The following is a 23581-nucleotide window of genomic DNA, read 5'->3' on the forward strand; positions in this document are numbered from 1 at the left end:
AACAGTAGAGAAAATCCGATCAGAATGACAAAATATACTAAGCATCCACTGGAAGGAATCCCAATAATCTGCAGACGGATCCGTTTCGGCCTTCTAGGCCTCATTAGTGCAGCTAGCATATAGACCCAAACGACACGTTCGACCAGCTTAGGTAGGGCCCAAACAAGTCCCACGACCACTAATGATTACAGAGCCAAACCAAGGCAATATATATATATATATATATATATACACAGCCCAGGTGTGAATGCAAATAGTGGAATACAAGCTATGTGGCTCGGTTCCAGTAGATGCAGAGAATATTTTGTCATTCTTATCGCGTCCTACGAAATTCGTACGAGACAGCACTAGTCCCTGAATTTGTGAACAAGATCGGAGATCTAAAAATGCAATCTCTACCGTGCATCAGTGGCGGCCCGATGGATCTCAATAGAGATTCTTTAATAATATATAAATTTTATAAGGCAAATGGGAAAACCCATAAAACAACAAATGGCCACATAATGCAAAACTATTTAAAATTAAAACGGAACAGTTTTGTTGTTAAGGGTTTCCACAGTGGATTTAATTGGAAATGGTGTGAATTTAAATGTGTTCAGAGTCAACTCTTTTCATTGTCTCTTTGTATGTGTGGAATCGCAATGTAAACGGAGAATAAAAAAGAAATTAGTGAAGGCAGGATCTACGAAGAGGTACATGTATTGTTTTATCATTATTTTTACTTTTGTACATTTACCAACAGAAGCAAAAATGTTTTCCTTTTGGAAAAAATACAAATGTAAAAAATTGTATAATAGGTGATACCTCGAATACTTACAGATCTCGCAGTTCCCTTGTGTCTTTGAATGTTCTGTTATTATTGACCTTTATTCTGTTGCTATCTAATTGCCTAAAAAACGAATTTTCAAATGTTGATAATAGTAATGAACTACTTAGCACGATATCTATGTCAAAAAACAGTTTGTCGGAAAACATATGGTTGGTCTTTTTGGTACCTTTAAATATTTATTTAGGTCGTACATTCACAATAAAGATAATAAAACGTAAGTCTTACTACAATGTTCGATGATGCGCCTTGTGGTTTACGAGTCCACAAGAACAAGGTTTAAGATGTCTAATGGTACAAATAATAGAAGTTCTCTTTTTGTTTGGCGCTCAGAACTTGCTATAAGAGTACGGACTCCATGTTACTGGTAGGAAACTGACTTACTTCTCTGAACAGTTCAGGATACTACACATTTAATTTTTAACACATGATACTGCGTTTTGATCCACACAGGATAGCCATGCATATACTTAACTGGACCCACATTATAGTAGTATAAAACACATTAACAGTAGTTCACACCCTGTAAATATGTTTGATCCACACAGAATACGCTACCACCAGGTCCATACATAGTACCGTACAATTCCAATGTAGTCCGCACTTGAATAGTACACTTTCAATCACACATGACACACAAATACAAAATTAATTCACATATCTGACATTTTCTCTGAGTATGTCCACCTCAACTGACTTAGAATGTGTATGGTCGTGAAAGGTAAAAGTACATTCATAAGTAACAACATCATGTCTGCCAAGTAAAAATATATCTTTTAGAGTGTGTGGAAAAATAATTATTCCTACCAAAAAGAATGGACCGTGTATTAATAAAAATGTTTTAACATGCGAGTTAAAGCCTCTCTACAAAGAAACAGATGCAGACAGGTGAGCGTGGATAGATTGTTTGTAGCGACTTCCACTAAGAACACTCACCGTATTTGGCAAAACAAAATGACTGGATGTCGACATAAGAAAGCAAAATCAAGTAGTCAATCGTAATTGAATAAAATATCAAATGTTGAAAGGAAATACGGAGGGTTATATGTGCAAGTAAAATTGAATATAAAATGCGTTGCGTAACGGACTACCAGTATAAAAAAAAACAATAAGAACAATAACTATGATGAGTCATACATTATCTGAAGTTTAGGACAGTTTTTGTAGAAGAGAACGGAAATAAATTCGTCCAGAGTCTCCATTTCCAAGCCTCATGGTGTTAGTTATACAGGAGGTGGATCCAGATATGAAATCAGGTGATAGGGGTTGTCTAAGAATACTAAAAGACCTACTACATATTACTAGCAATTTTGGAAGCCCAAGCTGGGGTCACATTCATATTGGTCCCTTTCTGGAGCACCAACTGGATGCATTTTTTTTTTGTCTGCATGATGCAAACGAATCCAGTCGCTGTTTAATTTTTTTTTCTCGAGACAGTGAAGGAAATAGCTTAGCGAATGTGTTGTATGATACAGTAATACTGTAGAATTGTATTTACTACTAAGAAAAACATATACATTTTGTAAATAACATACAATCGAATAAGTACAGTTAGGTCTTCGAAAGCTCCATCAATTGATTGAATGTTGTTGTACCTAGCAGATCTGAAAAGAAAATTATTAAATGTCAAGGATTATTAAAATCAGTGATAATCATTTAAAAGGAATACAATTAGGATAATCACTAATAAACTGAACATTTTCTTAAAACAGACCCAGACATACCTCAAATCTGACGTCGAAATTTCAGTGAAAGGTTTCGTAAATGTTTCCAAGATATCTTGCAATGTCTATTATTTATCATATTAACTAATGAAATAAGAATAGTTTTTATGGATGTATTGCCCCATGAAAAATTTTAAAAAATCATAAAAATCATTTTTTAAATTAACTTGTTCATTTCAAGTTAAAAAATGATCAACTTGAACATAGAAATTAGTGTATTTAAATTGGTGTTTACATAATTTTGCAGTAAAAATGAGTGATTTACACACAAAGTGTTTTTATTATTATCTAGTATAAAAATCAGGGTAGGCCTACACATTTAATAAATTCAATAATTTCTATACACAATTTAATTACTTGTATGTTACTAAAAAAATGAGCAAGTACATTTAAAAAAAATATTGTTTTTTTGATTTTTTTTTTAATTTCTAGGCGACAATACATCTTAAACTAGATAAAAATTACTCGAACCGTAAATACATACATGGATCTTATCCGTTTTGGAAACTTGGGTAAATTGGTTAGACGATTGTGGTCCAGTTTTCTAAAAATGAGAAACTTCAATTAGAATAGAATCAATCACAGCTAGAATTTGAAGCAATGCTCTGTGCATTGCTTCTCTAAACCCAACAGTTAAAAAAAGCGTCGTAACCGGAAATGAGCTATAGTATCATAATAAGCAACAAATGATAACAACTAATAAGTAAAAAAGATTTAGACATCAGTTGTTAACAAGATATGACCTTGAAACATTCAACTTGTGTAGGGCTAAGAATAACTATACCTCCATGGAATAACATTGTTACAATTGTTGTAATTTTAATTGAACAGGATCAGCTTGGTAAGTACAATATAACTTAACTTGTGGTAGCCCAATACATAAACACCTTATACAAAGGCACCTCTATTATGTAGGCCTAATTAGGCCAAATAGATTCTTCTTTTGGAAAAGCACAGAAAAAATTGGAATTCATGCAGTGGCGTACCTCTAGGAGTTTTGAAATTAGGGAGGGGCTGATGGGGCATGGAAATGGAGTGGGGGATCGAATATTAAGTGAAGGGACGATAGGTCGAAACATAAGTTGCTATGAGGTTATATTTAAATACGTACATTTTCATTGGGGAAACGACTGGAGGCGCAAGGGAAAAGGGCCCGCCCACCCCTTAGATACGCCACCGAATACAAAAGGTCAGCCGGTAATGTTTTCAATATGCCTCCAACTTCTAAGGTCAATTTCCAATCATAAGTCACCCAATACTTGCTTTGAAATTTTTTATTTTTTTATTTTTTTATAAGTACTTTGGGCTTCTCCTATAATCAAAAACAAAAAGAAGAAGGAATTGATAAATCAACCCTCGGTTTAAGCCCCATTTACACTAGACACGATTACGACACGATACATATGCGCGCAGTGTTGAAGAATGCAAACTACGCGATGATATGTCGTTGTCGTGTCGTAATCGTGTCTAGTGTAAAGGGTGTCTATAAAACGAAGACCGAAGACCCAAAAACGAAGACCCCAATTTTTTCTCTTTCATTTTGTTAATACGCCAGACTGTCACAAAATCAAAATTACGGAATTTTTTGGGCGTCTGTTTGTGAAATTTTCAGGGGTCTTCGTTTTTTTTTTTCTCCCAATCGTGATAAAATAATGAAATATGTACTTGGCAACTGTTTTATGATGATTTTGAAATACTTTCTTCGTTTTTCAGGTTCAGACAAAAATGTGCTAAGAAGACGAATACTATATATAGGCCTATATATAGCATGAAGTGATTTAGAAACATTATTTTCATCACGATTGAAAGAAAAAAAAATGTGGGTCTTCGTTTTTCTGGTCTTTGGTCTTTGTTTTGTAGACACCCATATAGGGTGTCTATAAAACGAAGACATTTAAGTATTTCTTGATATTCCTCATTTTATTCCGATAAAATAATGAAATAGGTACTTGGCACCTGTTTTATGATGATTTTGAAATACTTTCAATAAGATAATTGAGAAATAACTGGAGGTCTTCGTTTTCCGGGTCTTCGGTCTTCGTTTTGTAGACACCCATATAGAGTGTCTATAAAACGAAGACCCTTGAAAATTTCACAAACAAACGCCCAAAAAATTTCGTAATTTGGATTTTGTGAGAGCCTGGCGTATTATCATCAAAATGAAAAAGAAAAAATAGGGGTCTTCGTTTTTGGGTCCTCGGTCTTCGTTTTATAGACACCCCTAGTGTAAATCGGGCTTTAGTCAGGCTTGAGCAACATAACGTTTTACTTTTTTAGCCCTGAACAGGAATGCTTCATTAAATGTTGATGTCCTGATAAATAGGCCTACTGTATACGTAAAAATTGTGTCTACTTAAATTTCTTGCAAATGATGTAGTTGGAGCCACGTATCACTCTCTATCTGCGATATATTGTTATTTCCAACGTACCTTTGGACAAAACAACAAAAGTTATCGTGACAAGTATTTCTATGTTGAAATCGATATTTTTTATCATTATATATCTTAATATTCGGTGTATAAAATTTGAAGTTGGAAAGGCAATTCAAAGCAAAGGCGTGCACAGTTTATTTGTCAAATAAACTTTGCATGTATGTGTAAATAGATAACATTATATCTGTCTCTTATACACATCTAGATGTGTATAAGAGACAGCTATTATGTAGGCCTAATATTGGTTAGCACTGATGCAATTTCGATGTACTTTTTAAGAACAGCGGTCGGGAAACGATTAATTCAAGGAATACAACTGACATATGTACAATATATCGTAGTAATTAGTATTTAGGTCATAGAGCATTGTTTGGACCAGTTTTGATACTTTGCATTACTGTATATATGTAAATAAAAAATATTATTGAACAATAATTAAAATCGCCATTATTCCTGGCATTTCGTATATAGAGAAATAGTAAATAATAACGTTTAAAGTCCTGATTGGGTGGCACTGATCCCATTATATTGTTTATTTTTTAGGAACAGGGGTTAAAACGATAAAAGAATATTATTAAGTTAACATTCTTGTGTTAAATTTGCTAAGCAACATTGTGCATAGATTTTTTTGCACAGACAATAGTTAAGGAGGGTTAATCATGATTGTTCTTACAGACCATGTATCGTCACACTTTAAAAGCAGGCGTACCTTTTGTCACAGAACATGTGCAGTAGTATGATAGCCGAGCAATTAGAAAACATGTGAACACTTTTGAAATCCAGATATAAATTAAACACAACTCACTTCAAAAGAAAATGCTGTACAAAACATCATACCTTTTTTAAGCTACGTTCACATCAAGCCCGGATCCGGTCCGGAGCGCGGACAAAAATCATGAGTTACTACGTTTTTTGAACGCTGTGTTCACATCACACATGGAACACAGTTATTCGGGTTTAGAACGCATGCGTTTGATCGGTTCGACCAACCAAGTTTTTTGCTGATTGGTCCAACGAAAAAAAAAACGTGGCCTATGATTTCAAGATACAAATGGCTCTCAGATCCATCGTCTGGATTAGAAATTGTACGAATTTGATGTGAACGGTACTATTCTTTACCACTGAACCCATTTTTCACGATTTTTTGTCCGGGCACCGGACGGGATCCGGGCTTTGACGTGAACGTAGCTTAAAATACCTCTGTAAGTGACACGTAACGTATGCTAAATTGTTTATCTGAGCAAATCAAATCAGACTGTAGAAGAGAATGTTTTGCCATACGTAAGGAAAGTGGCGTAGTATAATGAATCACGTTTGTCAATCTCAATGTTCACATTATTAAACAATTATTATTAATATCTATTTTGGCTTGATAATAAATAATTACAATGTTTGGCTTCGTAAATTTAATAGGCAAGCTTCAGTAATTAACAATCTCTCCACACTACGCCTTGCGGCTAAGAGTCGCGTCTTGAACGAGACATACAGGTCGTTTTGTGTATTCTGCAAAATTTCCATACATAAACCAAAATGACCACAGCGTTTCAAAGTTGCTTATCGATTGCTTCGTACATTCTCACCCCAAGGCATTCCGAGAACATGGCGTCTAGATTTTCATCAGCATACTAAAACATATTATAAATACGTAGAACATTTTAGGTGATTTAACGGAAATGTATAAAACTTTAGAAAGCACTGCCAAGATAACAATATACAGTACTCTAATTCTATGGCTCATTCAAGGTGTTTTTGTTGCAGTTACCCAATAAACCATTCCCATTCATCATATTCACAGTTTATGATCGTCCTTTTATATACACACCGTCCTACGTAAAAATACAATCAGGATATACTATATAACATAAAATACATAATGGAGAAATATGCTTCTTGTCAGAATTGTTCATATGACTTTATAAACACGTAGGCCTATCCTGTATATTTTATATTCATACCAACACTAAAGGAAATTATAGAGTAAGAAATTAAACCTAAAAACCAACCCGACGTCAGTGGAACTCAAACTATGACTGCAATGGTAAAAGGTAAAAGCGAAGGTGATGTTAAATTGAGACTGTTCTTACCATTTCGCTAAAGAACGCAACCATGTGGAGGTCATTGTTTTTTTTTTATTCTGTCTTCCTTGCGTAAAGTCGACGGTGAAAGTTGTTTATGCATTTCATGGTAATTTTGTGGTTTTCATAGCTGTAGCTTGAAACGCTTTAGAAAATGCAAATTGTGTTAACATCAAAGCTTAATTACCCGTTTATTCTTATTCAAATATTTTTTAAATACGTCATATTATTTTAATATGCACATCTTTGATATAATAATAGTCTTTGCTTGGACTAACTTTGAAGAAGATCCAACCAGCAGGGAAAGTGACCAAAGTGCCAGTCATAAAAACCCTGTGCAAAAAAAAATAATAATAATAATGAAAACTTCGAGACATCTGCTCACTGAACGGTTCGCTGTACAATGAGTCAAAACGAGACCCCGTTTTCTTACAAAATCTACAATATAATTTAAATGGTTTCATTTGGTAATCTGGGGCGATCGGATTATTAAACTGAAACTGATGTTTTAAATTTTATAGTCATCTATAGAACCGTTTTTACCCTGTCTATGAATCACGTCACATGATGTAAGCCAATAACAGCTACGAATTTCAAGTTTTCTGCGGTTAGTGCGTTCATGCATACGATGTATGTCAAATTTGCCTAACTGAGCTTTTGTCAAAATTAGGGGAAAAGTTTTCATTATGTAGAAATAAGGGATAAAAAGTTCGGAAAGTTCGGAACAAAAACAATATCTTTTTTTTTCTGCTGATACATGGAAAAGGAACAATATCAGAATAAGAGGTAAGTACTAGTGGCATGCCTCTACCCTGTACATAACGTTTATAGTGAATTCTATGTTCTCCTGACCAAATATTTCCGGGTCCAAATTCTCTAGTATATTCAGTCTCCGATGCCAAAAATATTCATGTTGAGCAAGTTAAGTGTTAGTAAAGAATGTTTTGAAAATATTTTTAAAGTACTAAATAATAATATAGTATATTTCATCATTTAAATATAGGCGTTTTCAAAAAAGACTGTTAAACATTGAAGCACTTTACAGACGCGTGGTGTTCACTGGAATACCAGCGGGTAAAGCACTGAGTCCAAGTCCTGTACAATCAACAGTCCAACCAACTAAGTTCTGTTTACAATTACAATCTGCCATCGAATGAGTGTCTCCACATGCTGACTGCCTCGAAAACTTCACGAGTAGTAGGAGTGCTGTCCAACGTAGAACAGTCATTCTTTATTCGCATTTAATGTTGAAGAAGGCTAAAGTAAATAAAGGGGCGAAAAGAAACGTTGCTAGTTTTGCGAAGCACGATAATTTGATAAACCACATACGTTCAATATAACGAACAGATTGCAGAAACGGAGTCTAGTTTTGTAATTGAAAACTCAATATCATCATCATAATTTAAAGCTGATAGCAATAATGCAGGGAGTTAAGCTTTGTCTACACTGTATTATGTGACAAAAAAATTTATATGCCCATATATGGGTATGATGACGTAATATCACATATAATAAAATTGTATCAAAAAAAGTTGAACGTGTTCGACTCTATGTTCCATTAAATGTTATGTGACGCTTTTTTGATGAAATTTGATTGTGTAGACAAAGCTTAAGGTAAGATCAGTCAGGTAACGACTATGTTTCCCTGGTTTTCTTAATTCATCGTGTTCACTGAGGCTTCAAAACGTCGATCCTTTTGGCTTTTGTAACGTTAATACTACCATCTTCCACAAATACACACCGTCTCAACGCAAACAGAATCAGGAAATATTATGTAAGATCAATGCTTTTGTAAATCACGATATGGAGCACCCCTTTTCTTTTTTACACAGTGGCAACTCATTGTTATGACTGTACACACGTCTTTAATAATAATAATAATAATAATAATAATAATAATAATAATAATAATAATAATAATAATAATAATAATAATAATATGTTCATACGTGTTTTTAAAATAATGATCGGAAAACAACGGGAAACAACAACAATAATTACAAATTACAAACCCAGCTTAAACAAAGAGAAACACAAGATAGAGTTCTCCACAGAAAAAAAAAAACGTTCTACTGAAATGCATAGTATGGGAATACAAACAATGGGGCTCCGCGTACGGCTAAAGCCAGGGACGTAGCCAGGATTTTGAAAGGGGGGGGGGGGGAGCCGTTATGCGAATTATGTATGACCCCGGTGGGGTCAAGGGGGCGAATCCCCCTGTGATGTAGCGCAATCTGAACGTTCTTAGGACTGTTTGAGAGGATTAAGTGAAAATTGCAATAGACGCATTATAAATAAGCGCAAAAATAATTATATAATAAATCAACAGTAGCAGATCCAGGAATTCGAAAGAGAGGTGAACCAGGGAGGGACTTTCACAGACCGAGGAATCACCCACCTCAGCCCCACCATGGTTGGGGCTGAGGTAAGAAAATTTATGATTAAGGCATCTCTAGATGGCCGGAAATTACACTCTCGCATTTCAATTTGAATATATTTTTCTTTCTTTTGTTTTCTTAAAAAAAATGAAGGGGGGGGGGGGCCTTGAATCCACATCTACTCAAAACGTTCTTTATCCAGAATAGTCATAATCTCGAAAAATGGACATGAAAAACCAGATCACATCCTAAAAACAAACAGCAATCACTAAGACATACATCAGGAGCCGACTCGATGGAGTTTAACATCTGTTTTGAAAGGTGGAGGGGGAGGGGAATTTGTGAGTCGACACCCACCTCAGCCCCACCATGGCTGGGGCTGAGGTGAGAAAATTTGAGGAAATAGTACCTCTAGATGGCTAGAAATGACACTTTTAATAAAATTCATCATCATTACATCACCATTAGCCAAAATGAAGCGCCAAAAAAAATTCTCATGATCTTTCATCAGGGATTTTTGACAACCATAGAGATCTTATTAATGTGTGTGTGTATACCATAGAAAACAAAGCTTAAAAACATTGTCTTTGAGTACCGGTATACACAATATACACACACAGGACCGATAACTATATATTATCTAAAATATTCGATATGCCGGTACGTGAAATTGATACAACAGACATAAATACGACTCTGCCTGAAATTAGATTAAGAAATTACAAGTTTTGTTTTAAAAGAAGTACAAAGATCTGAATTGAAAAAAACAAATTGAAGTTTTTTGAGAAAATAAATTATTTGTTAAAAATTAAGAAGGAAATGTAAATAAGTACCAAAACTGAGATTAATTGTTTTAATATTGTTAATAAATGTGCCTTTGCCAAAAAAAAAAAATTAAATCAATCAATTATTGCAGGAAATCATTTGTTCATAACTCATCAGGAAAAAGAGCATTAGTATCACTATTTATTTTATATTGGTCGTTAATTGGAGGGAACATTTCCATTTCCACTAAAACCAAGGTATTTGGTCTCTAGATAGAAGGAATCTTTAATTGGAGCGAACAGCTAATGTTAAAAGACACGAATTAAATCGGGACCACAGAAAATGGTCTTTAATTGGAGGTGACTTTTAATTGGAGGGGTCTTTAATGGGAGGAAGACCTGTACAAGGCAAACAAACACACACACGATGCTTTACAGAAACTAAATCAATATGAGGTTTAAAGAGTGGAGTTGTTTTAGTTGTGAGAAAAAATTCTGCAACATTGACAGGATTGAGCACAGTACCCTGAGATAGGAAGGCAAGCATCATTCTTAACTACCACCAAGCCATTCAACTCCACTCCTCAAGCTATTCAACTCTAGTCCCCAAGCTATTCAACTCCTCCACTTTCAAAGCCATTTAACTACACTCCAAATAGTTTATACTTGAATACTTGATACATGTTTTGCTAAGTTATCATCCTTATTAAATTTTCCCTTGTTATCAATTATTTCTTACAAACGTAGCGAGATAATAATAAAATAATACATATATAAAATAAATTTAACTAGAAGGCACTCTAAGAGTGCATATCTCTGCCCACATTATAATTCTCCTCTGTATAAATTTTAAACGCATATTGTCCCCATGATAAAATGTATTTAGTGCAGTGCTGGTGCCAATGGCTTGACCGGTAATAAGATTTTATGTTTAGTACGGACAACGAAATAAAACATAATGAAAAAAAGGAAAGAAAACAAACAAATAGACATCATAGGATGCAACGCCGGGGTCGAAAGTGTGAAAATCACTCCCTAACCACTACACTAAACTGTTTTACATGTACGCCTACCGCTGTAAAATTAATGCAGTATGTTTTGTTACATTCTTCGGCAAACCCCGTACGTCCATACGGCAGACAGTTAAACAAGTATTTTTTCGTTCATTGTGCTCTTGACTTTTGACCATGACACTTCAAAATAAGTCACTTACAGAATTTTGGTTATGGTAGTTATGATAATTAATACAATATGAACCTAACAGTTAAATTCATTTTTCTTTATTTAAACAGTATGTAAAAACAGTTAACAGTGTTAGGCAGGTATGACTAGGTACAAAAACAAATGTCCATACACCATTGGCATCTAAAACTTATAAAAACTACAATATCATAGTCAATTAATATTCTGTGTTTGTACTGTATTACCAAAGACAAAATTTAGGCTTTCAAGCAAGATAAGGTAAATAGTGCAAACAGAGTATAAGTAAAAAAATAAGCTATTGGCAACTACAACACATCAATATAAGCTCATCTTATGTAGGGCCCACTGAATTATAGAGTACACAACAACAAACGCAAAATATAACAACCAGTAGCGTAACTACCGTAGGTTTAGGCGGTTCATTGAACCAGGCCCCCACCCCCCACCCCGATCTCAGGGTCTCCGATTTTTAGAAGCATTACCCCCTTATAAAAAATCTAATAGTTAAAGCAGTGTATATATACGAAAACTAAATTGATAGTATTTATCTATCACATTATAATTTAAAGTTGTTAATAATGTCAAAATAATCAATTATATATGTAGTGACTACCAGTGGTTCAGTGAATTGGGCCCCGTGGCTTAAAGGCCCCGGGACAAAATTCTCTGATGGCGATCAAATTGCACTTTTGGACCACGATATAAGGCATTGGCATCACAATAACTATGATTGGATCAGAAAATTAAGATTAGGCACTTTAAGCAACAGGACGGGAAGACGGGTGGACGGTGGATATGTGCTCATCAGAGCGCGTAAACACTTTGGCCATAACCCGAATTGCCGTTGTCGACGGCTTCCCGTCCTCTTGCGTAAAGTGCCTAATATTATTAGTTCGTCGACGACCACTTTGTAGCGTCGTACGCCGTGGGTTTGCGGGGGGGGAGTGAGGGTCTCCAATTTTTTTGCACGTCACTCACGAAATCAACTATTCCAGTGCGATCCAAAGCAACAATGTTTAGATTAAATAACTAGTTCTAAGCAATTTATAAATATTACAATCAAATACATGTTTATTCAGAATTGTCGATTTTTTTTATCCTGGGGATATTTAGTCCATGGACCTCAATCGGGCATTGTGCAATCAGAGGTCCAGGCAATTGGTTGCAAATTAAGCTTGTAATTACTGCTCGTTCTGCTCGAGATGTCGTACAGAAAGTATAAAAACTTTTTCAAATTGGTCTTCCACAACATCAGAACCGTGGGTCCCTGCCTTCCTAAAGACGTCATTGATTTCTTCGCACTCTGCAATTATTACCTTTATAAAACTAAATATAACAACCACTTAAATTAATCTAATATACAAACAAACAGTGCTCGATTCAAGGAACAATGATGTATTTAGTCCCTGGACCTCAATCGGGCATTGTGCAATCAGAGGTCCAGACAATTGGTTGCAAATTAAGCTTGTAATTACTGCTCGTTCTGCTCGAGATGTCGTACAGAAAGTATAAAAACTTTTTCAAATTGGTCTTCCACAACATCAGAACCGTGGGTCCATGCCTTCCTAAAGACGTCATTGATTTCTTCGCACTCTGCAATTATTACCTTTATAAAACTAAATATAACAACCACTTAAATTAATCTAATATACAAACAAACAGTGCTCGATTCAAGGAACAATGATGTAAACATTGTATAAGGCACAACCTATCAACTAAAAGTTATTAATCTAAAGTACTTCGGGTGATAAATAATCAAATAATGGTAGAATAGGTGCCTGAATAGAATACAAATAAATATCGTATCAGGCTTTCTTTTCAATTATAGAAAAAAAAATTGCCAAGTCTAAATAATCAGATTATGGTAGAAACACTTCCCGAATAAAAAAGTTATAAACATCGTATCTGGCATAGTCTATTAACGAATCAGTTCCTTATTCTGAACATGAAATACATTACAACACAAAGAGAAAAATCCCAAAGGAGATGTTTTGCAGAACTTATAAGGAACTTTTCCTATAACGGGCTTTAGAGTGAACCAGTATCTTTATAGTTGTAAAGAGGGATAAATTAATATTTGACTTATATTTTCCAGGTATATTAGCTAAAATCAGACAGTAATATCCTGATATATTGCGTTGTATCGGCAACAAACCCACCACAATAGGTAGAGTAGGCCTAATTTAAGATCGGAATACCAAGTGATTACGGTATTTACTAAAGTAATATATTCTTGATGTTAACACCAAAACTGACGAGAAAAAAAAGTTCTTCAGAACGGTTCTTAATGGCAGTTAAAGAATTACTGTAAAATATCAAGTTCCAGGCAAAAAACAGAGATGTTAACATTATTTTGTAATTAAAAATGCAATCACTTGCGGTACCTAACTACGTCGTAAAAAGATATTGCTATTAAATTAAAATTATAAGAGATTATATACAAAAAAAATATTTTAAACAGATACAAAAGGTAAATGAAATGTTGTACTGAAGGCCAACAATTTATATTACATTGTTACCACATGAAGATCATTGAGTATCGATGTAATTATATATTTTATTCAAATTATGCTGAACTGTATGGCAAATGATTATAATATTGGTGTGCCGTTAATTTACAACCAATTAATATTGTACTACTAGTTATTAGTCGTGGGAGTGTAGGTTGATAAGCTGTCGAAATCTTCTTGCACATTTAAACAACGTTCATTCCGATCGTCCTCGTTGTCTTCGACGTCATTGGCAACATTTCTAAGTTCCTGAAACCCAGCCGATTCTCCCCAAAAGCTTTCCTTGACTTTTTTAAGTAGATCAACTGTAAATATAAAAAAAATGCTTTCATTGTCATTTAAATTATTATTTTATTGAACTACGCTTGGGTTTGTAAAACAATAAAATACAAACAAACAACCAGAGCCAAAAATAAAAACTTACGAAAAACTAAAAACAGAATTGACAGATTCAGCAGCAAAAGGATATAGGGTGTGATGTCATGGAGCACAGATATTGTGTCGTCTGTCGTGTACACCGAAGCTCGCCCGGACTCTTCCATGTCAACAATTGCGCCAACCGACAAGTTGACGATGATGAAGACAAGTGTCAACAACTGAAACCTCGAATCGGACTTCACCTTCAATGGTTCAAGATACAGATGCAATGCTATGAGGATGATCGTGATGAAGAGGGAATATGCCATGTTGGAGGGTTGGTCGTCCTTGAAGTTAGCGATGAGGGCGAGTATAGCCTTGTTGTACATATCAATCACCTCCCAGTACCAAAACTTGGGACTATATTGCTTGCAGAAGAACCTCATTCCCATGGACCCAGATCGTTCCCCATGACGTTTGTATCTACAGTACAATATCAGAATAAGAGCAAGTGGAAAACCAATCACATACACCAACGAACCATAAACAATGTTTTTGTTAGTCTCGTATTTTGAACCATTATATTCATCTATATCGATAGAGTAGTCAGACGTTAACACTCGTTTTTGATCGTTATCATCATCCGCAGCAACATTAAACGTACGAATTGACCACGGGCCGATTGCCATAATGTTTGAGCAAGTGTTTGCATAGGTCAAATAGAGTAACATCATTGTAATCGAGAAGAATTTGTCCGTTAAGTGATGCACTGAGTGATCCTCTTTGTACCGTTTGTAGAGGTGCCAGATGAAGAAAGTGAGTGATGTTGACAAGATAATAGTGAATGGTGTTGCTATGGCAATATACAAAAATGTGTAAGCATTCCAAACACCAGGAAATATACACCTTGGGCTCAGAAGATTTACATAACGTATTATATCGAGATATTGGAGGCTCTCTCCAACAGATCGAAACGAATTTGGCCAATGTATTTCATTAACTTCAGATAGAATACCCAGAACCTGATAGAAATTGATGGCGATCTTGAGATGAATCACGAAAGAGTCTTTGCGTATTGTCTCGGCCTTTCGTTTGTCTAGTCTCCACACTAAGTACGAAACACATACGAACACCAAAATGATCGATATCAGGACAATTATTATGATTTTTTCATCCTGACATTTGTAACACTTGTCAAATAATTCGTAATAATTGTCACTGCACTCAGCACATAACCAAACATTATCAGAATAACCTTCAGAGCACTTTGCTTCAATATATCCACCAATGCAACTCTCACTTCTTGGACACTTGTGGGCTGCCGGAAGATCTCCTGTGTACACAGTGTAGTTTAAAGTGTTGGGTTCAGATAGCTTGAAATTGGAAGTAGTAAGATTATCGACAAATTGTCTGTACTCATCTAAACGATCGGGATAACGTTTAAAATTCCACGACCACCCGTAGCCCGGGCTCAATTTCTGGTAACCACCCGCGCAGTCAACGCCTTCCGGGCACGGTTTACATGCGCCATAACGGTAAGTGCGATAGAAGTTTTCTAAGCATGGACATGCATCAAGGTCAGCCATTACATCTGTGTTGGTTCCCGATGGACATGACTGACAGGCAAATATTGAGGTAGCTCCTGGATGAGGGGAAAATGTTCCATTTATACACCGTTTACAGTCGGTTATGTAAGTACCACTTTCGACATATCCACGATTGTCTTGATAAAAACCACCTGCAAATAAAATAATGTATAAGTAATAATAAATCTAAATAATAATTAAATCATTATTATTATAACAGCAGCAGCAAACGAAACCAACAGATCATTGTTTTTTTGTACGAAACATTTATGCTGTTGTCTGTGCAGTATGGCCCATTTTAACGTTAAGGAACAGAATGTACAGTTCGGAGAGCAAAGATTGTCTCTCGGTGCACTGCCAAAATCACCACCAGGAATACTCAACTGAAAATATGTTTTAGACGTGGATATCCTTTGTTATCCATCGTCTAAAAAAGATTATCTCTGATTCTCATGGTGCCAGTGATAATTCCTTATGTTATGCATGACTCATGAACGGGTTTGGTAACCTTGCGAAATGGCATTTATATCATGTTTGTATATACAGTTGTCTTGCACCTGATTGGTGAGTCTTTTGTGTATTATTACTCAACATGCTGCTGTGATGTTTTTCTTTGAGGTTTCTCATTTGAACTTTCCAATATGCTGGTTTCATGAAACGTGTTCTCTGTCTCTACCCATCTCTTCACTATGCTTGAAACTATGCACTATGCTCATCAACAAGACGTCCTCTGTCTCTTATACACATCTCCATAATGTTTGAGCAAGTGTTTGCATAGGTCAAATAGAGTAACATCATTGTAATCGACAAGAATTTGTCCGTTAAGTGATGCACTGAGTGATCCTCTTTGTACCGTTTGTAGAGGTGCCAGATGAAGAAAGTGAGTGATGTTGACAAGATAATAGTGAATGGTGTTGCTATGGCAATATACAAAAATGTGTAAGCATTCCAAACACCAGGAAATATACACCTTGGGCTCAGAAGATTTACATAACGTATTATATCGAGATATTGGAGGCTCTCTCCAACAGATCGAAACGAATTTGGCCAATGTATTTCATTAACTTGTATCCATGTCTACCAACGACACGTCATTGCAACGGCTGCAGCACAGTCCAACACTGGTACTGCATTGTGTCACCAGCCCTAAAAAACACAAATTCTTTTCAAAACCTAAAATGTCATCATCAGCATTAGGCCTATTATACTGGATGAAAGTGTTATTTTTCATGCAAGGATTCCTGATAATAAACTAAAGTGAAAAAAAAGGTACGTACGCATTTGTGTGTTCTGCTATATTCGATGGGATGTAGTTGAGATTTACACATTCCAGATACCTAATTAATGTAATATAATAATATGTTTGTACGTATGTAAACCAAGAACAATATGAACCGCGTATGAATACACGTATATATACGTATATATACATATATATAATATAAATTTCTTTAATTATTATAATATATATAGAGCGTATATACATACATATATATATATCAGGCATCTTGAATACTTGTGTGTATGACGTCGAAACATGTCGGCTTGTACAATGTTTAGTTAATGCATGTTTATTATTTTTAACTGCACGAGAAGACAAACTTGAAATGAAATTATATAGAGGTCAGAAGGAGAAGATGACAGTGGATTGGCATATGCTAAGATGTCCGAACGATAACAACAGAGTGACAACATGAAGGGAAAAGCAAAAGAGAACGAGCAAAGACAACTGGAGTTGGGGCAGGAAAGAACAGCAAGGGGTCGAGATCCAGGCCCGTACGCAGGATTTGTATTGGGTGGGTCCGAATTTTAGAAGGTTATGGATTCAGGGGAGGGGAAATAAGTTGAAAAATCCTGCTATGATCGAGGGAGGCGGGGCTCAGGCATATTTTATAAATGCTGTATCAAGATGATTTCCAAGCAAGAATAAAGATGATTTTAGTGAAACTAAAATTTTAGTGAAACTAAGAAGGAAGATGAGTTTATACGTGGTGAGCAGTGGCGGATTTAAGGGTCCCTAATATTTTTTAAATTATTTAAAAAAAAACAATGGAGAAAAAAAAAATTATATTGAAATTAAAGTCTGGGAATGCCATTTCCGACCATCTAGAGGTGCCATAATCATAATTTGTCTTACCTCATCCCCAACCATGGTGGAGCTGAAGTGGGTGAACATAGGTAAGTCCTAGTTTGAAACTTTTCTGATTATTGAAGAAGGAATAGGTGGATGAATTTCAAAAATGTGCAAGAGTGATTTTTGAATTTTATACCCCTTGGTAAGGTAGGGAGTACGCACCCGACGCACCCCTTCCCACTGCGTACAGGCTGGGATCTTGGAGGTGAGATGAGGTGAGATGAGACTTTTATTATACGAATATTAATCATGTTGTAATTCAGCTTATTATATAACATATACGTAGTTTGTTGGCTTATTTTTATTCCCATTGCTCTGCAGTTTTCCACATTACCGCAGTGGTGCACTGTTTTCCGCTTTAAAGTTCCGCTCAACATCATTCAAAATTAGAGGGCGCGTGTTGTTATATTTATTAGTACTGTTTACAGAAGCATTACAGTGATAGTTTTTGCACAAAATATTATTCTCAGCATAAGTGTATGCTCTCAGTATAAATATAGTATACATATTTAGTATGCAAACTGTTGTATACTGTAGCCAACATTATATAATAAATACGTAAATGTGGATGTTTGGTGAATTTTGATACTATGCTTACACTGATGAATTCGGTGCCAGATAAGACAACCAGCCTTGGTCCATATCTTCTATCGGATTATTAAATAGATAACTACAAGAAAAAAAAAACCAAGTTTTTAAAAGGAATTAATTGTTCTGATACTTACTGTATAGGCCTACGCTTACATTTTACTTACAGATATTTAAGTGAACCAGTGTTTACTTTAAACATTCCACTTGTTACTTTCTGCAGCAGATTACCGTATATATATCTATAAAAAAAAATTGTGAGAATACATTAGCCAACACATGTTTGTAAGACAGATTATATTTTAATATTTCATTATTATTATTTCCAGTAATTGCATACCATCAATAATTAAAACATACTTACAAATACGTGAGACTGGTTCCACTGAAAGATCCATCTTCTATATACGATATCTTATTCAGGTAAATGAATCTTTAGGGTTGTAAAACATCAATCCCATAAGATAAATAAACAGCATATTTATATAAATAATATTTATGTATTATTTTACTTTGTTATTTTTACAAGTTGGGCTCTACATACAACTTGTTTTGCCATACAAGTTGTAAGACTTAAATAAACGAGACAATAAACAAGAAGTGCGGAAATAATCAAGCGGCGTAAAACTAAATAATGGATTCAAGTAGACGTAAACTCTAACTACAGTTGTGTCAACTAATTATTATTTGCACAGGGACCTATTTACGTGTAAAGCATAATTATGGGGACATACTTGAAAAAGTAGACTAATTGTATACATAACATGCATAAATGGCGCATGAATGAAACCAAATGCATTACACCCGGCTAAAAAAAAAATAACATGACAAATGAAAAAAGAAAGACAATTACCATTGTCAGGTTTCAAGCAAGAAGACGTTTTACAATAAATCAAAGCCAAAGTTTTTTATTTGAAACACTTACATTTGTTCCAGAGACTTTAATCCACTGAAATAATTTCTTGAAATTGATTGTATTTCATTTTTTGCTATAATCAATTTTTCAGGTGACGATTGGACAATGCTTATATTGGGATGTGAGATCAGGTCGATAAAGTTCATGCTTATGATTCTAGAAATAATGTAAAAATATAAATATGATGAATTTTACTAATTTAATGAATAATAAAAATGATAATGACAATAATAATAATAATGATAATATAATATTAACAATTATAATAATATTAATAATTATTATTGTTATTATACAAAAATATTGTTATTATTAGTACCGATATTATTAATACTGTATAAGTATTATCAGTGTGATTATTATTAAATTGAGACTTCTATTTTTTCGCATCGTAAGACGTATGATCCGTGTTTGCACTGGCATTGACATTTTCAACTTTTTATAATCATTCGGTTTCAAGTATTGAACATACATTTAAAAAGCTATGTGCATACAGAACTACGCATTATAATTTGAAGTATGGAGCCAAGTAGGTAAGGTGTGACGTGTAGGTTAGCGTTTAAAGTGTAATTTCGGAAAAAATCATATTATTTTATTGGTACATTATTGTGTCATCAGTGAATAAAATACGTATGGTAAGAACACTTACAAAGATTGCGCTACGTCGAGATTATATACGGCGAGTGGAATCTCTTTTAACAAGTTATTATCCAATCTCCTGTCAATCGGAATAAAAGGTTTAATCGACATATGGACACTTTATTATATATCATATGACAAGTTATTTCCAATACCATTGCAGATTGTTGTACTTACTATCAATTGTTGATATTCTTGAAGATAATAATAATGATAAAAATAATAATAATAATAATAATAATAATAATAATAATAATAATAATAATAATAACATTATTACCTTCGCAAGGAGGCTGAAAGAAAGTGTAACTATAAGGGTGAAGAGCACGGTTACATTTTCTAGCCCATAGATTAGTGCACTATAGTTGTCCAAAATTGATGAAGTTTTAATCTTGTGGCTGAGGTCGATATGGTGTCTAAGGGCGTGGCAAAGTATATGTGGTAGTCTGCAGCAAAATCTCCCAAAATCATTTGATGTGTTTAAGATTATTATAGATATACATTTGTTTAATTTGGTAGGGATCACCCATTATTATTTTCCTTTTTTTTCATGGTATTCATTCTACATTTTCACTGAGATATACAAAGACTCAACAAATATTTTACCGGTTATTTACACAATTCACAACAGTTATATCACTTTATTCAAAATCTCTCATCTAAACTGATAACATATGGTGGTCGAAGTCCGAATTGTATGTTACTTACAAAATATTTAAAAGCAGCTATAATATTTAAAAACAGTAAAAATTTTTAAAATCAGAAATGAAAAAAAATAATGTAGTTAGACAGTTTATTTTTATACCTAACACATTGCTCTGTGCCACTGAGATCACAAATCCAAGGAACGATCGATTCACGGACACCACAGGGGATCACCTTCTGAGGATGTTATGTTTAATTAAATCAAAGATTTTTGTAAATTCCGTGAGTACGACCGTTCCCACATTGCGACTCCGTTCAGCGGCAGAGCACAAATAATGGATATTACAATCCAAACGGTTTTTTTCTGATCCAAGATATTATCACTTGAGATTTTTAGCATATGGCCCATGGTGAACCGAAAACATATAATTAACATCATATAACCTACCTCTCGTAAGAACAAGTCTCATATTCAAAATAACTCATGGACTACAACATTCTGTCAGTCTCTACTACTTTAAATCAAGACTCAAGGATTTTTTAGGAAACACTTCCAATTGTTTTGTTTTTTTTTTGTTTTAAATTAGGAATCACTGCTATTGTATTAGAGGATGTTTTAAGCTGTAAAATGTACAATTATTGTTATCTTAACTAGCCGCGTTTTATCTGGCCCACCACTTGCTTTTGTATTATAATTGTGTTGGTATCTGTAGGTATTATGTATGCGTAAGTGAATAAGTTTAATTGAATTCTTATATAAGTGGAGACATTTTAAACTTTTTAAAATGAATAAAATGGTTGAAGTGTAATGTATTTGAGTACTTACAACACCATTATCGTTCGCACCTCAGCAAATGCCTCAGGGTCGATATGCTGCAATTTATTGAACGATAATACTCTACGAAAGAAATGAGAAGAAATTGGATACTCTCTGACAACGATATGAAAAAAATGCCACAATACCATGAAGCATGGAAAATAATAACATGATAGTGTTCATGTGACAATGGTTAGGATTTTTAAACTTTACATCACAGTTTACTTGGTACACACGATAAGATTATTAATTATAATCATTGTTAATTTTGTAAACATTATGAAACAGGTCTATTTATTCCGATCATTAATCATGAAATTAAACATTCTATTTGTCTATCATTAAATTACATTCTTGTGGTTTATAAAAGGTCATGTAAAAATAAGTTGTTCGTGTAAAGGGAGTTGTTAGAGTGTATAAATTCCACCTGATCAAACATTACACTGGAAAATCCGTTGAAGCCTAAATGAGGTCTTGCCTTCCAAGACGTGGCATATATCAAGGGAGCGGTTTCATTACAGATTAAACAAGAAAATCTGAGATTACAAACCCTCACTCTGTTGCGCCATATCTTTGTATATAACCGATGCGCTCGATCCACTGATTGTTGTACTGCATAGGTGTAACACAATAAAGGTGCACTTATTACTTGTAAATTTAATCGAATGAGTGGGGTTTTTATTTCTCTAATTATTTTGTTATTTTATTATTTGTGCATCTATAGAATACTCTTTTTCATATTTTATTATTTCTCACAATCTTTTTTTTTTAAATCAGTCATCATCAGTCGGGCTTACACAACTTCCAGGCTGCTTCAGTCCGCCGGCTAGAATTTGACACATAGTCGGTCCGCGGTCGATATTCTCGAGTCAATCTGGCCTAGCCAAATGACTAAGTTGGACGATCCGCTCGAGTTGGCTGTCGAAAACTATATAAATAATGTTTTAAAATCTATATTTATTTGTGATAAGCACCAAATTCAAGGAAGACCGAGATACCTGTAATATTGTCAATGTGTGAACGTTTGAGGTTAATCGGTCCAGTAGTTTTTGAGCTATGCTCCCGGAAGAACAAACACACGCAGACCGACACACTGACAGACAGCCCGACAGAACGACCGACACAGATAGACAGAGGGAGCTCATTACAATACCCTCTTCTCCCTCTCAGGGAGGGTGAAAAACAAGCTCCCTGCCTACAATCAACAACTCTTTCTTTTTACATGGCATAGTTGAATCAGTTTCATCAACTTTGAACATTTCAATTTTCATCACTTAGCGACAACGAGGCTCAGACCTTATGACCTCGAGACCTTATAATATATCACTATATAAAAGTTGTAATCGCCATACTTCATTTATCCTACCATATTACAATACAAATATGAATATTAAAATTGGACATGGACAGGGTAAATGCATAAAGTTCACCACCACAATCCATGAGTTGTCTAGGGAAAATACGGTAACATGGACGTTATGGGTCCAGGCCCAGTCATAAATTTTCTTAGAATTTTGTGTGTTTCCATCTATAATCAGGCCAACCTTTTAGTGATCATGAATAATTGTTCTATTTTCAAATCTAATCGCGATGTCTAACATACTACTAGTGGGTAAGCAAGCGAAGCGAGTGCACCCCCGCACAAAAGGGGTGGGGATGTTTTTTTTTCATACCACATGGAATAAAAATATAAACTGAGGAAAGATATGAACTCGGGTTACCAAATTGAAGCTATATGGATTGAAATTAATATGAACAAATAGATAAATTACTTATTTGTTGTTTATACTGATCGCCGGAGCAACAAATTATTATTTTATTGACATGATTGATTGAAAAGGTAATGGATGAGTCACGAACTTAAATTCTTTAGAACACATCCTTGCTGAAACCCATGTTTTGTTTTGTGGCTGCATGTAGGAGTACTCTGGAGTCAAACTGAAAACAGGCGATGAACGTTTGTTGGAAATCCCCTCTAGTTTATGTG

At 34.6% G+C, this 23581-nt stretch overlaps 3 protein-coding genes across 3 annotated transcripts in view; all 3 read right to left on the bottom strand.

The window, feature by feature from the left end:
- The window catches only part of LOC117110249 (asporin-like), an 8556-nt gene extending 271 nt beyond the window's left edge, over nucleotides 1-8285 (bottom strand). The window contains exons 1-3 of the mRNA XM_033252883.1: nucleotides 8101-8285; nucleotides 2362-2430; nucleotides 818-889 (exon numbers count right to left, since the gene is read on the bottom strand). Of these exons, the coding sequence (XP_033108774.1) occupies nucleotides 818-889; nucleotides 2362-2430; nucleotides 8101-8285 (326 nt within the window). The remainder of the gene's footprint in view (nucleotides 1-817; nucleotides 890-2361; nucleotides 2431-8100) is intronic.
- A 4526-nt stretch (nucleotides 8286-12811) lies between these two features.
- Nucleotides 12812-16013, bottom strand: LOC117110290. Its single transcript, XM_033252945.1, has 2 exons — nucleotides 14337-16013; nucleotides 12812-14217 (listed from the first exon to the last, which is right to left on the bottom strand). Exons 1-2 carry the CDS (start codon nucleotides 15853-15855, stop codon nucleotides 14042-14044), a joined length of 1695 nt encoding a protein of 564 aa, XP_033108836.1. The 5' UTR covers nucleotides 15856-16013; the 3' UTR covers nucleotides 12812-14041.
- Nucleotides 16014-16570: 557 nt separating this feature from the next.
- LOC117110250 (podocan-like) overlaps nucleotides 16571-23581 on the bottom strand; it is a 12538-nt gene continuing 5527 nt past the window's right edge. The window contains exons 3-10 of the mRNA XM_033252884.1: nucleotides 21604-21675; nucleotides 20143-20211; nucleotides 19503-19649; nucleotides 18942-19010; nucleotides 18745-18819; nucleotides 18588-18659; nucleotides 17133-17192; nucleotides 16571-16772 (exon numbers count right to left, since the gene is read on the bottom strand). Coding sequence (XP_033108775.1) covers nucleotides 16571-16772; nucleotides 17133-17192; nucleotides 18588-18659; nucleotides 18745-18819; nucleotides 18942-19010; nucleotides 19503-19649; nucleotides 20143-20211; nucleotides 21604-21675 — 766 coding nt within the window. The remainder of the gene's footprint in view (nucleotides 16773-17132; nucleotides 17193-18587; nucleotides 18660-18744; nucleotides 18820-18941; nucleotides 19011-19502; nucleotides 19650-20142; nucleotides 20212-21603; nucleotides 21676-23581) is intronic.

This window comes from Anneissia japonica, unplaced genomic scaffold (assembly GCF_011630105.1).
Source record: "Anneissia japonica isolate Jap-2015-1 unplaced genomic scaffold, ASM1163010v1 scaffold673_len1821605_cov196, whole genome shotgun sequence".
NCBI classification, from domain to species: domain Eukaryota; kingdom Metazoa; phylum Echinodermata; class Crinoidea; order Comatulida; family Comatulidae; genus Anneissia; species Anneissia japonica.

Bases quoted from the DNA above. Each gene is read 5' to 3' on its own strand.
- LOC117110290 (XM_033252945.1), bottom strand. From the start codon at position 15,855: ATGGCTGACCTTGATGCATGTCCATGCTTAGAAAACTTCTATCGCACT. The intron at 14,218-14,336 runs GTAAGTTTTTAT...TTATATTTACAG, and splicing joins AATTCTGTTTTTAGTTTTTC to TTGATCTACTTAAAAAAGTC.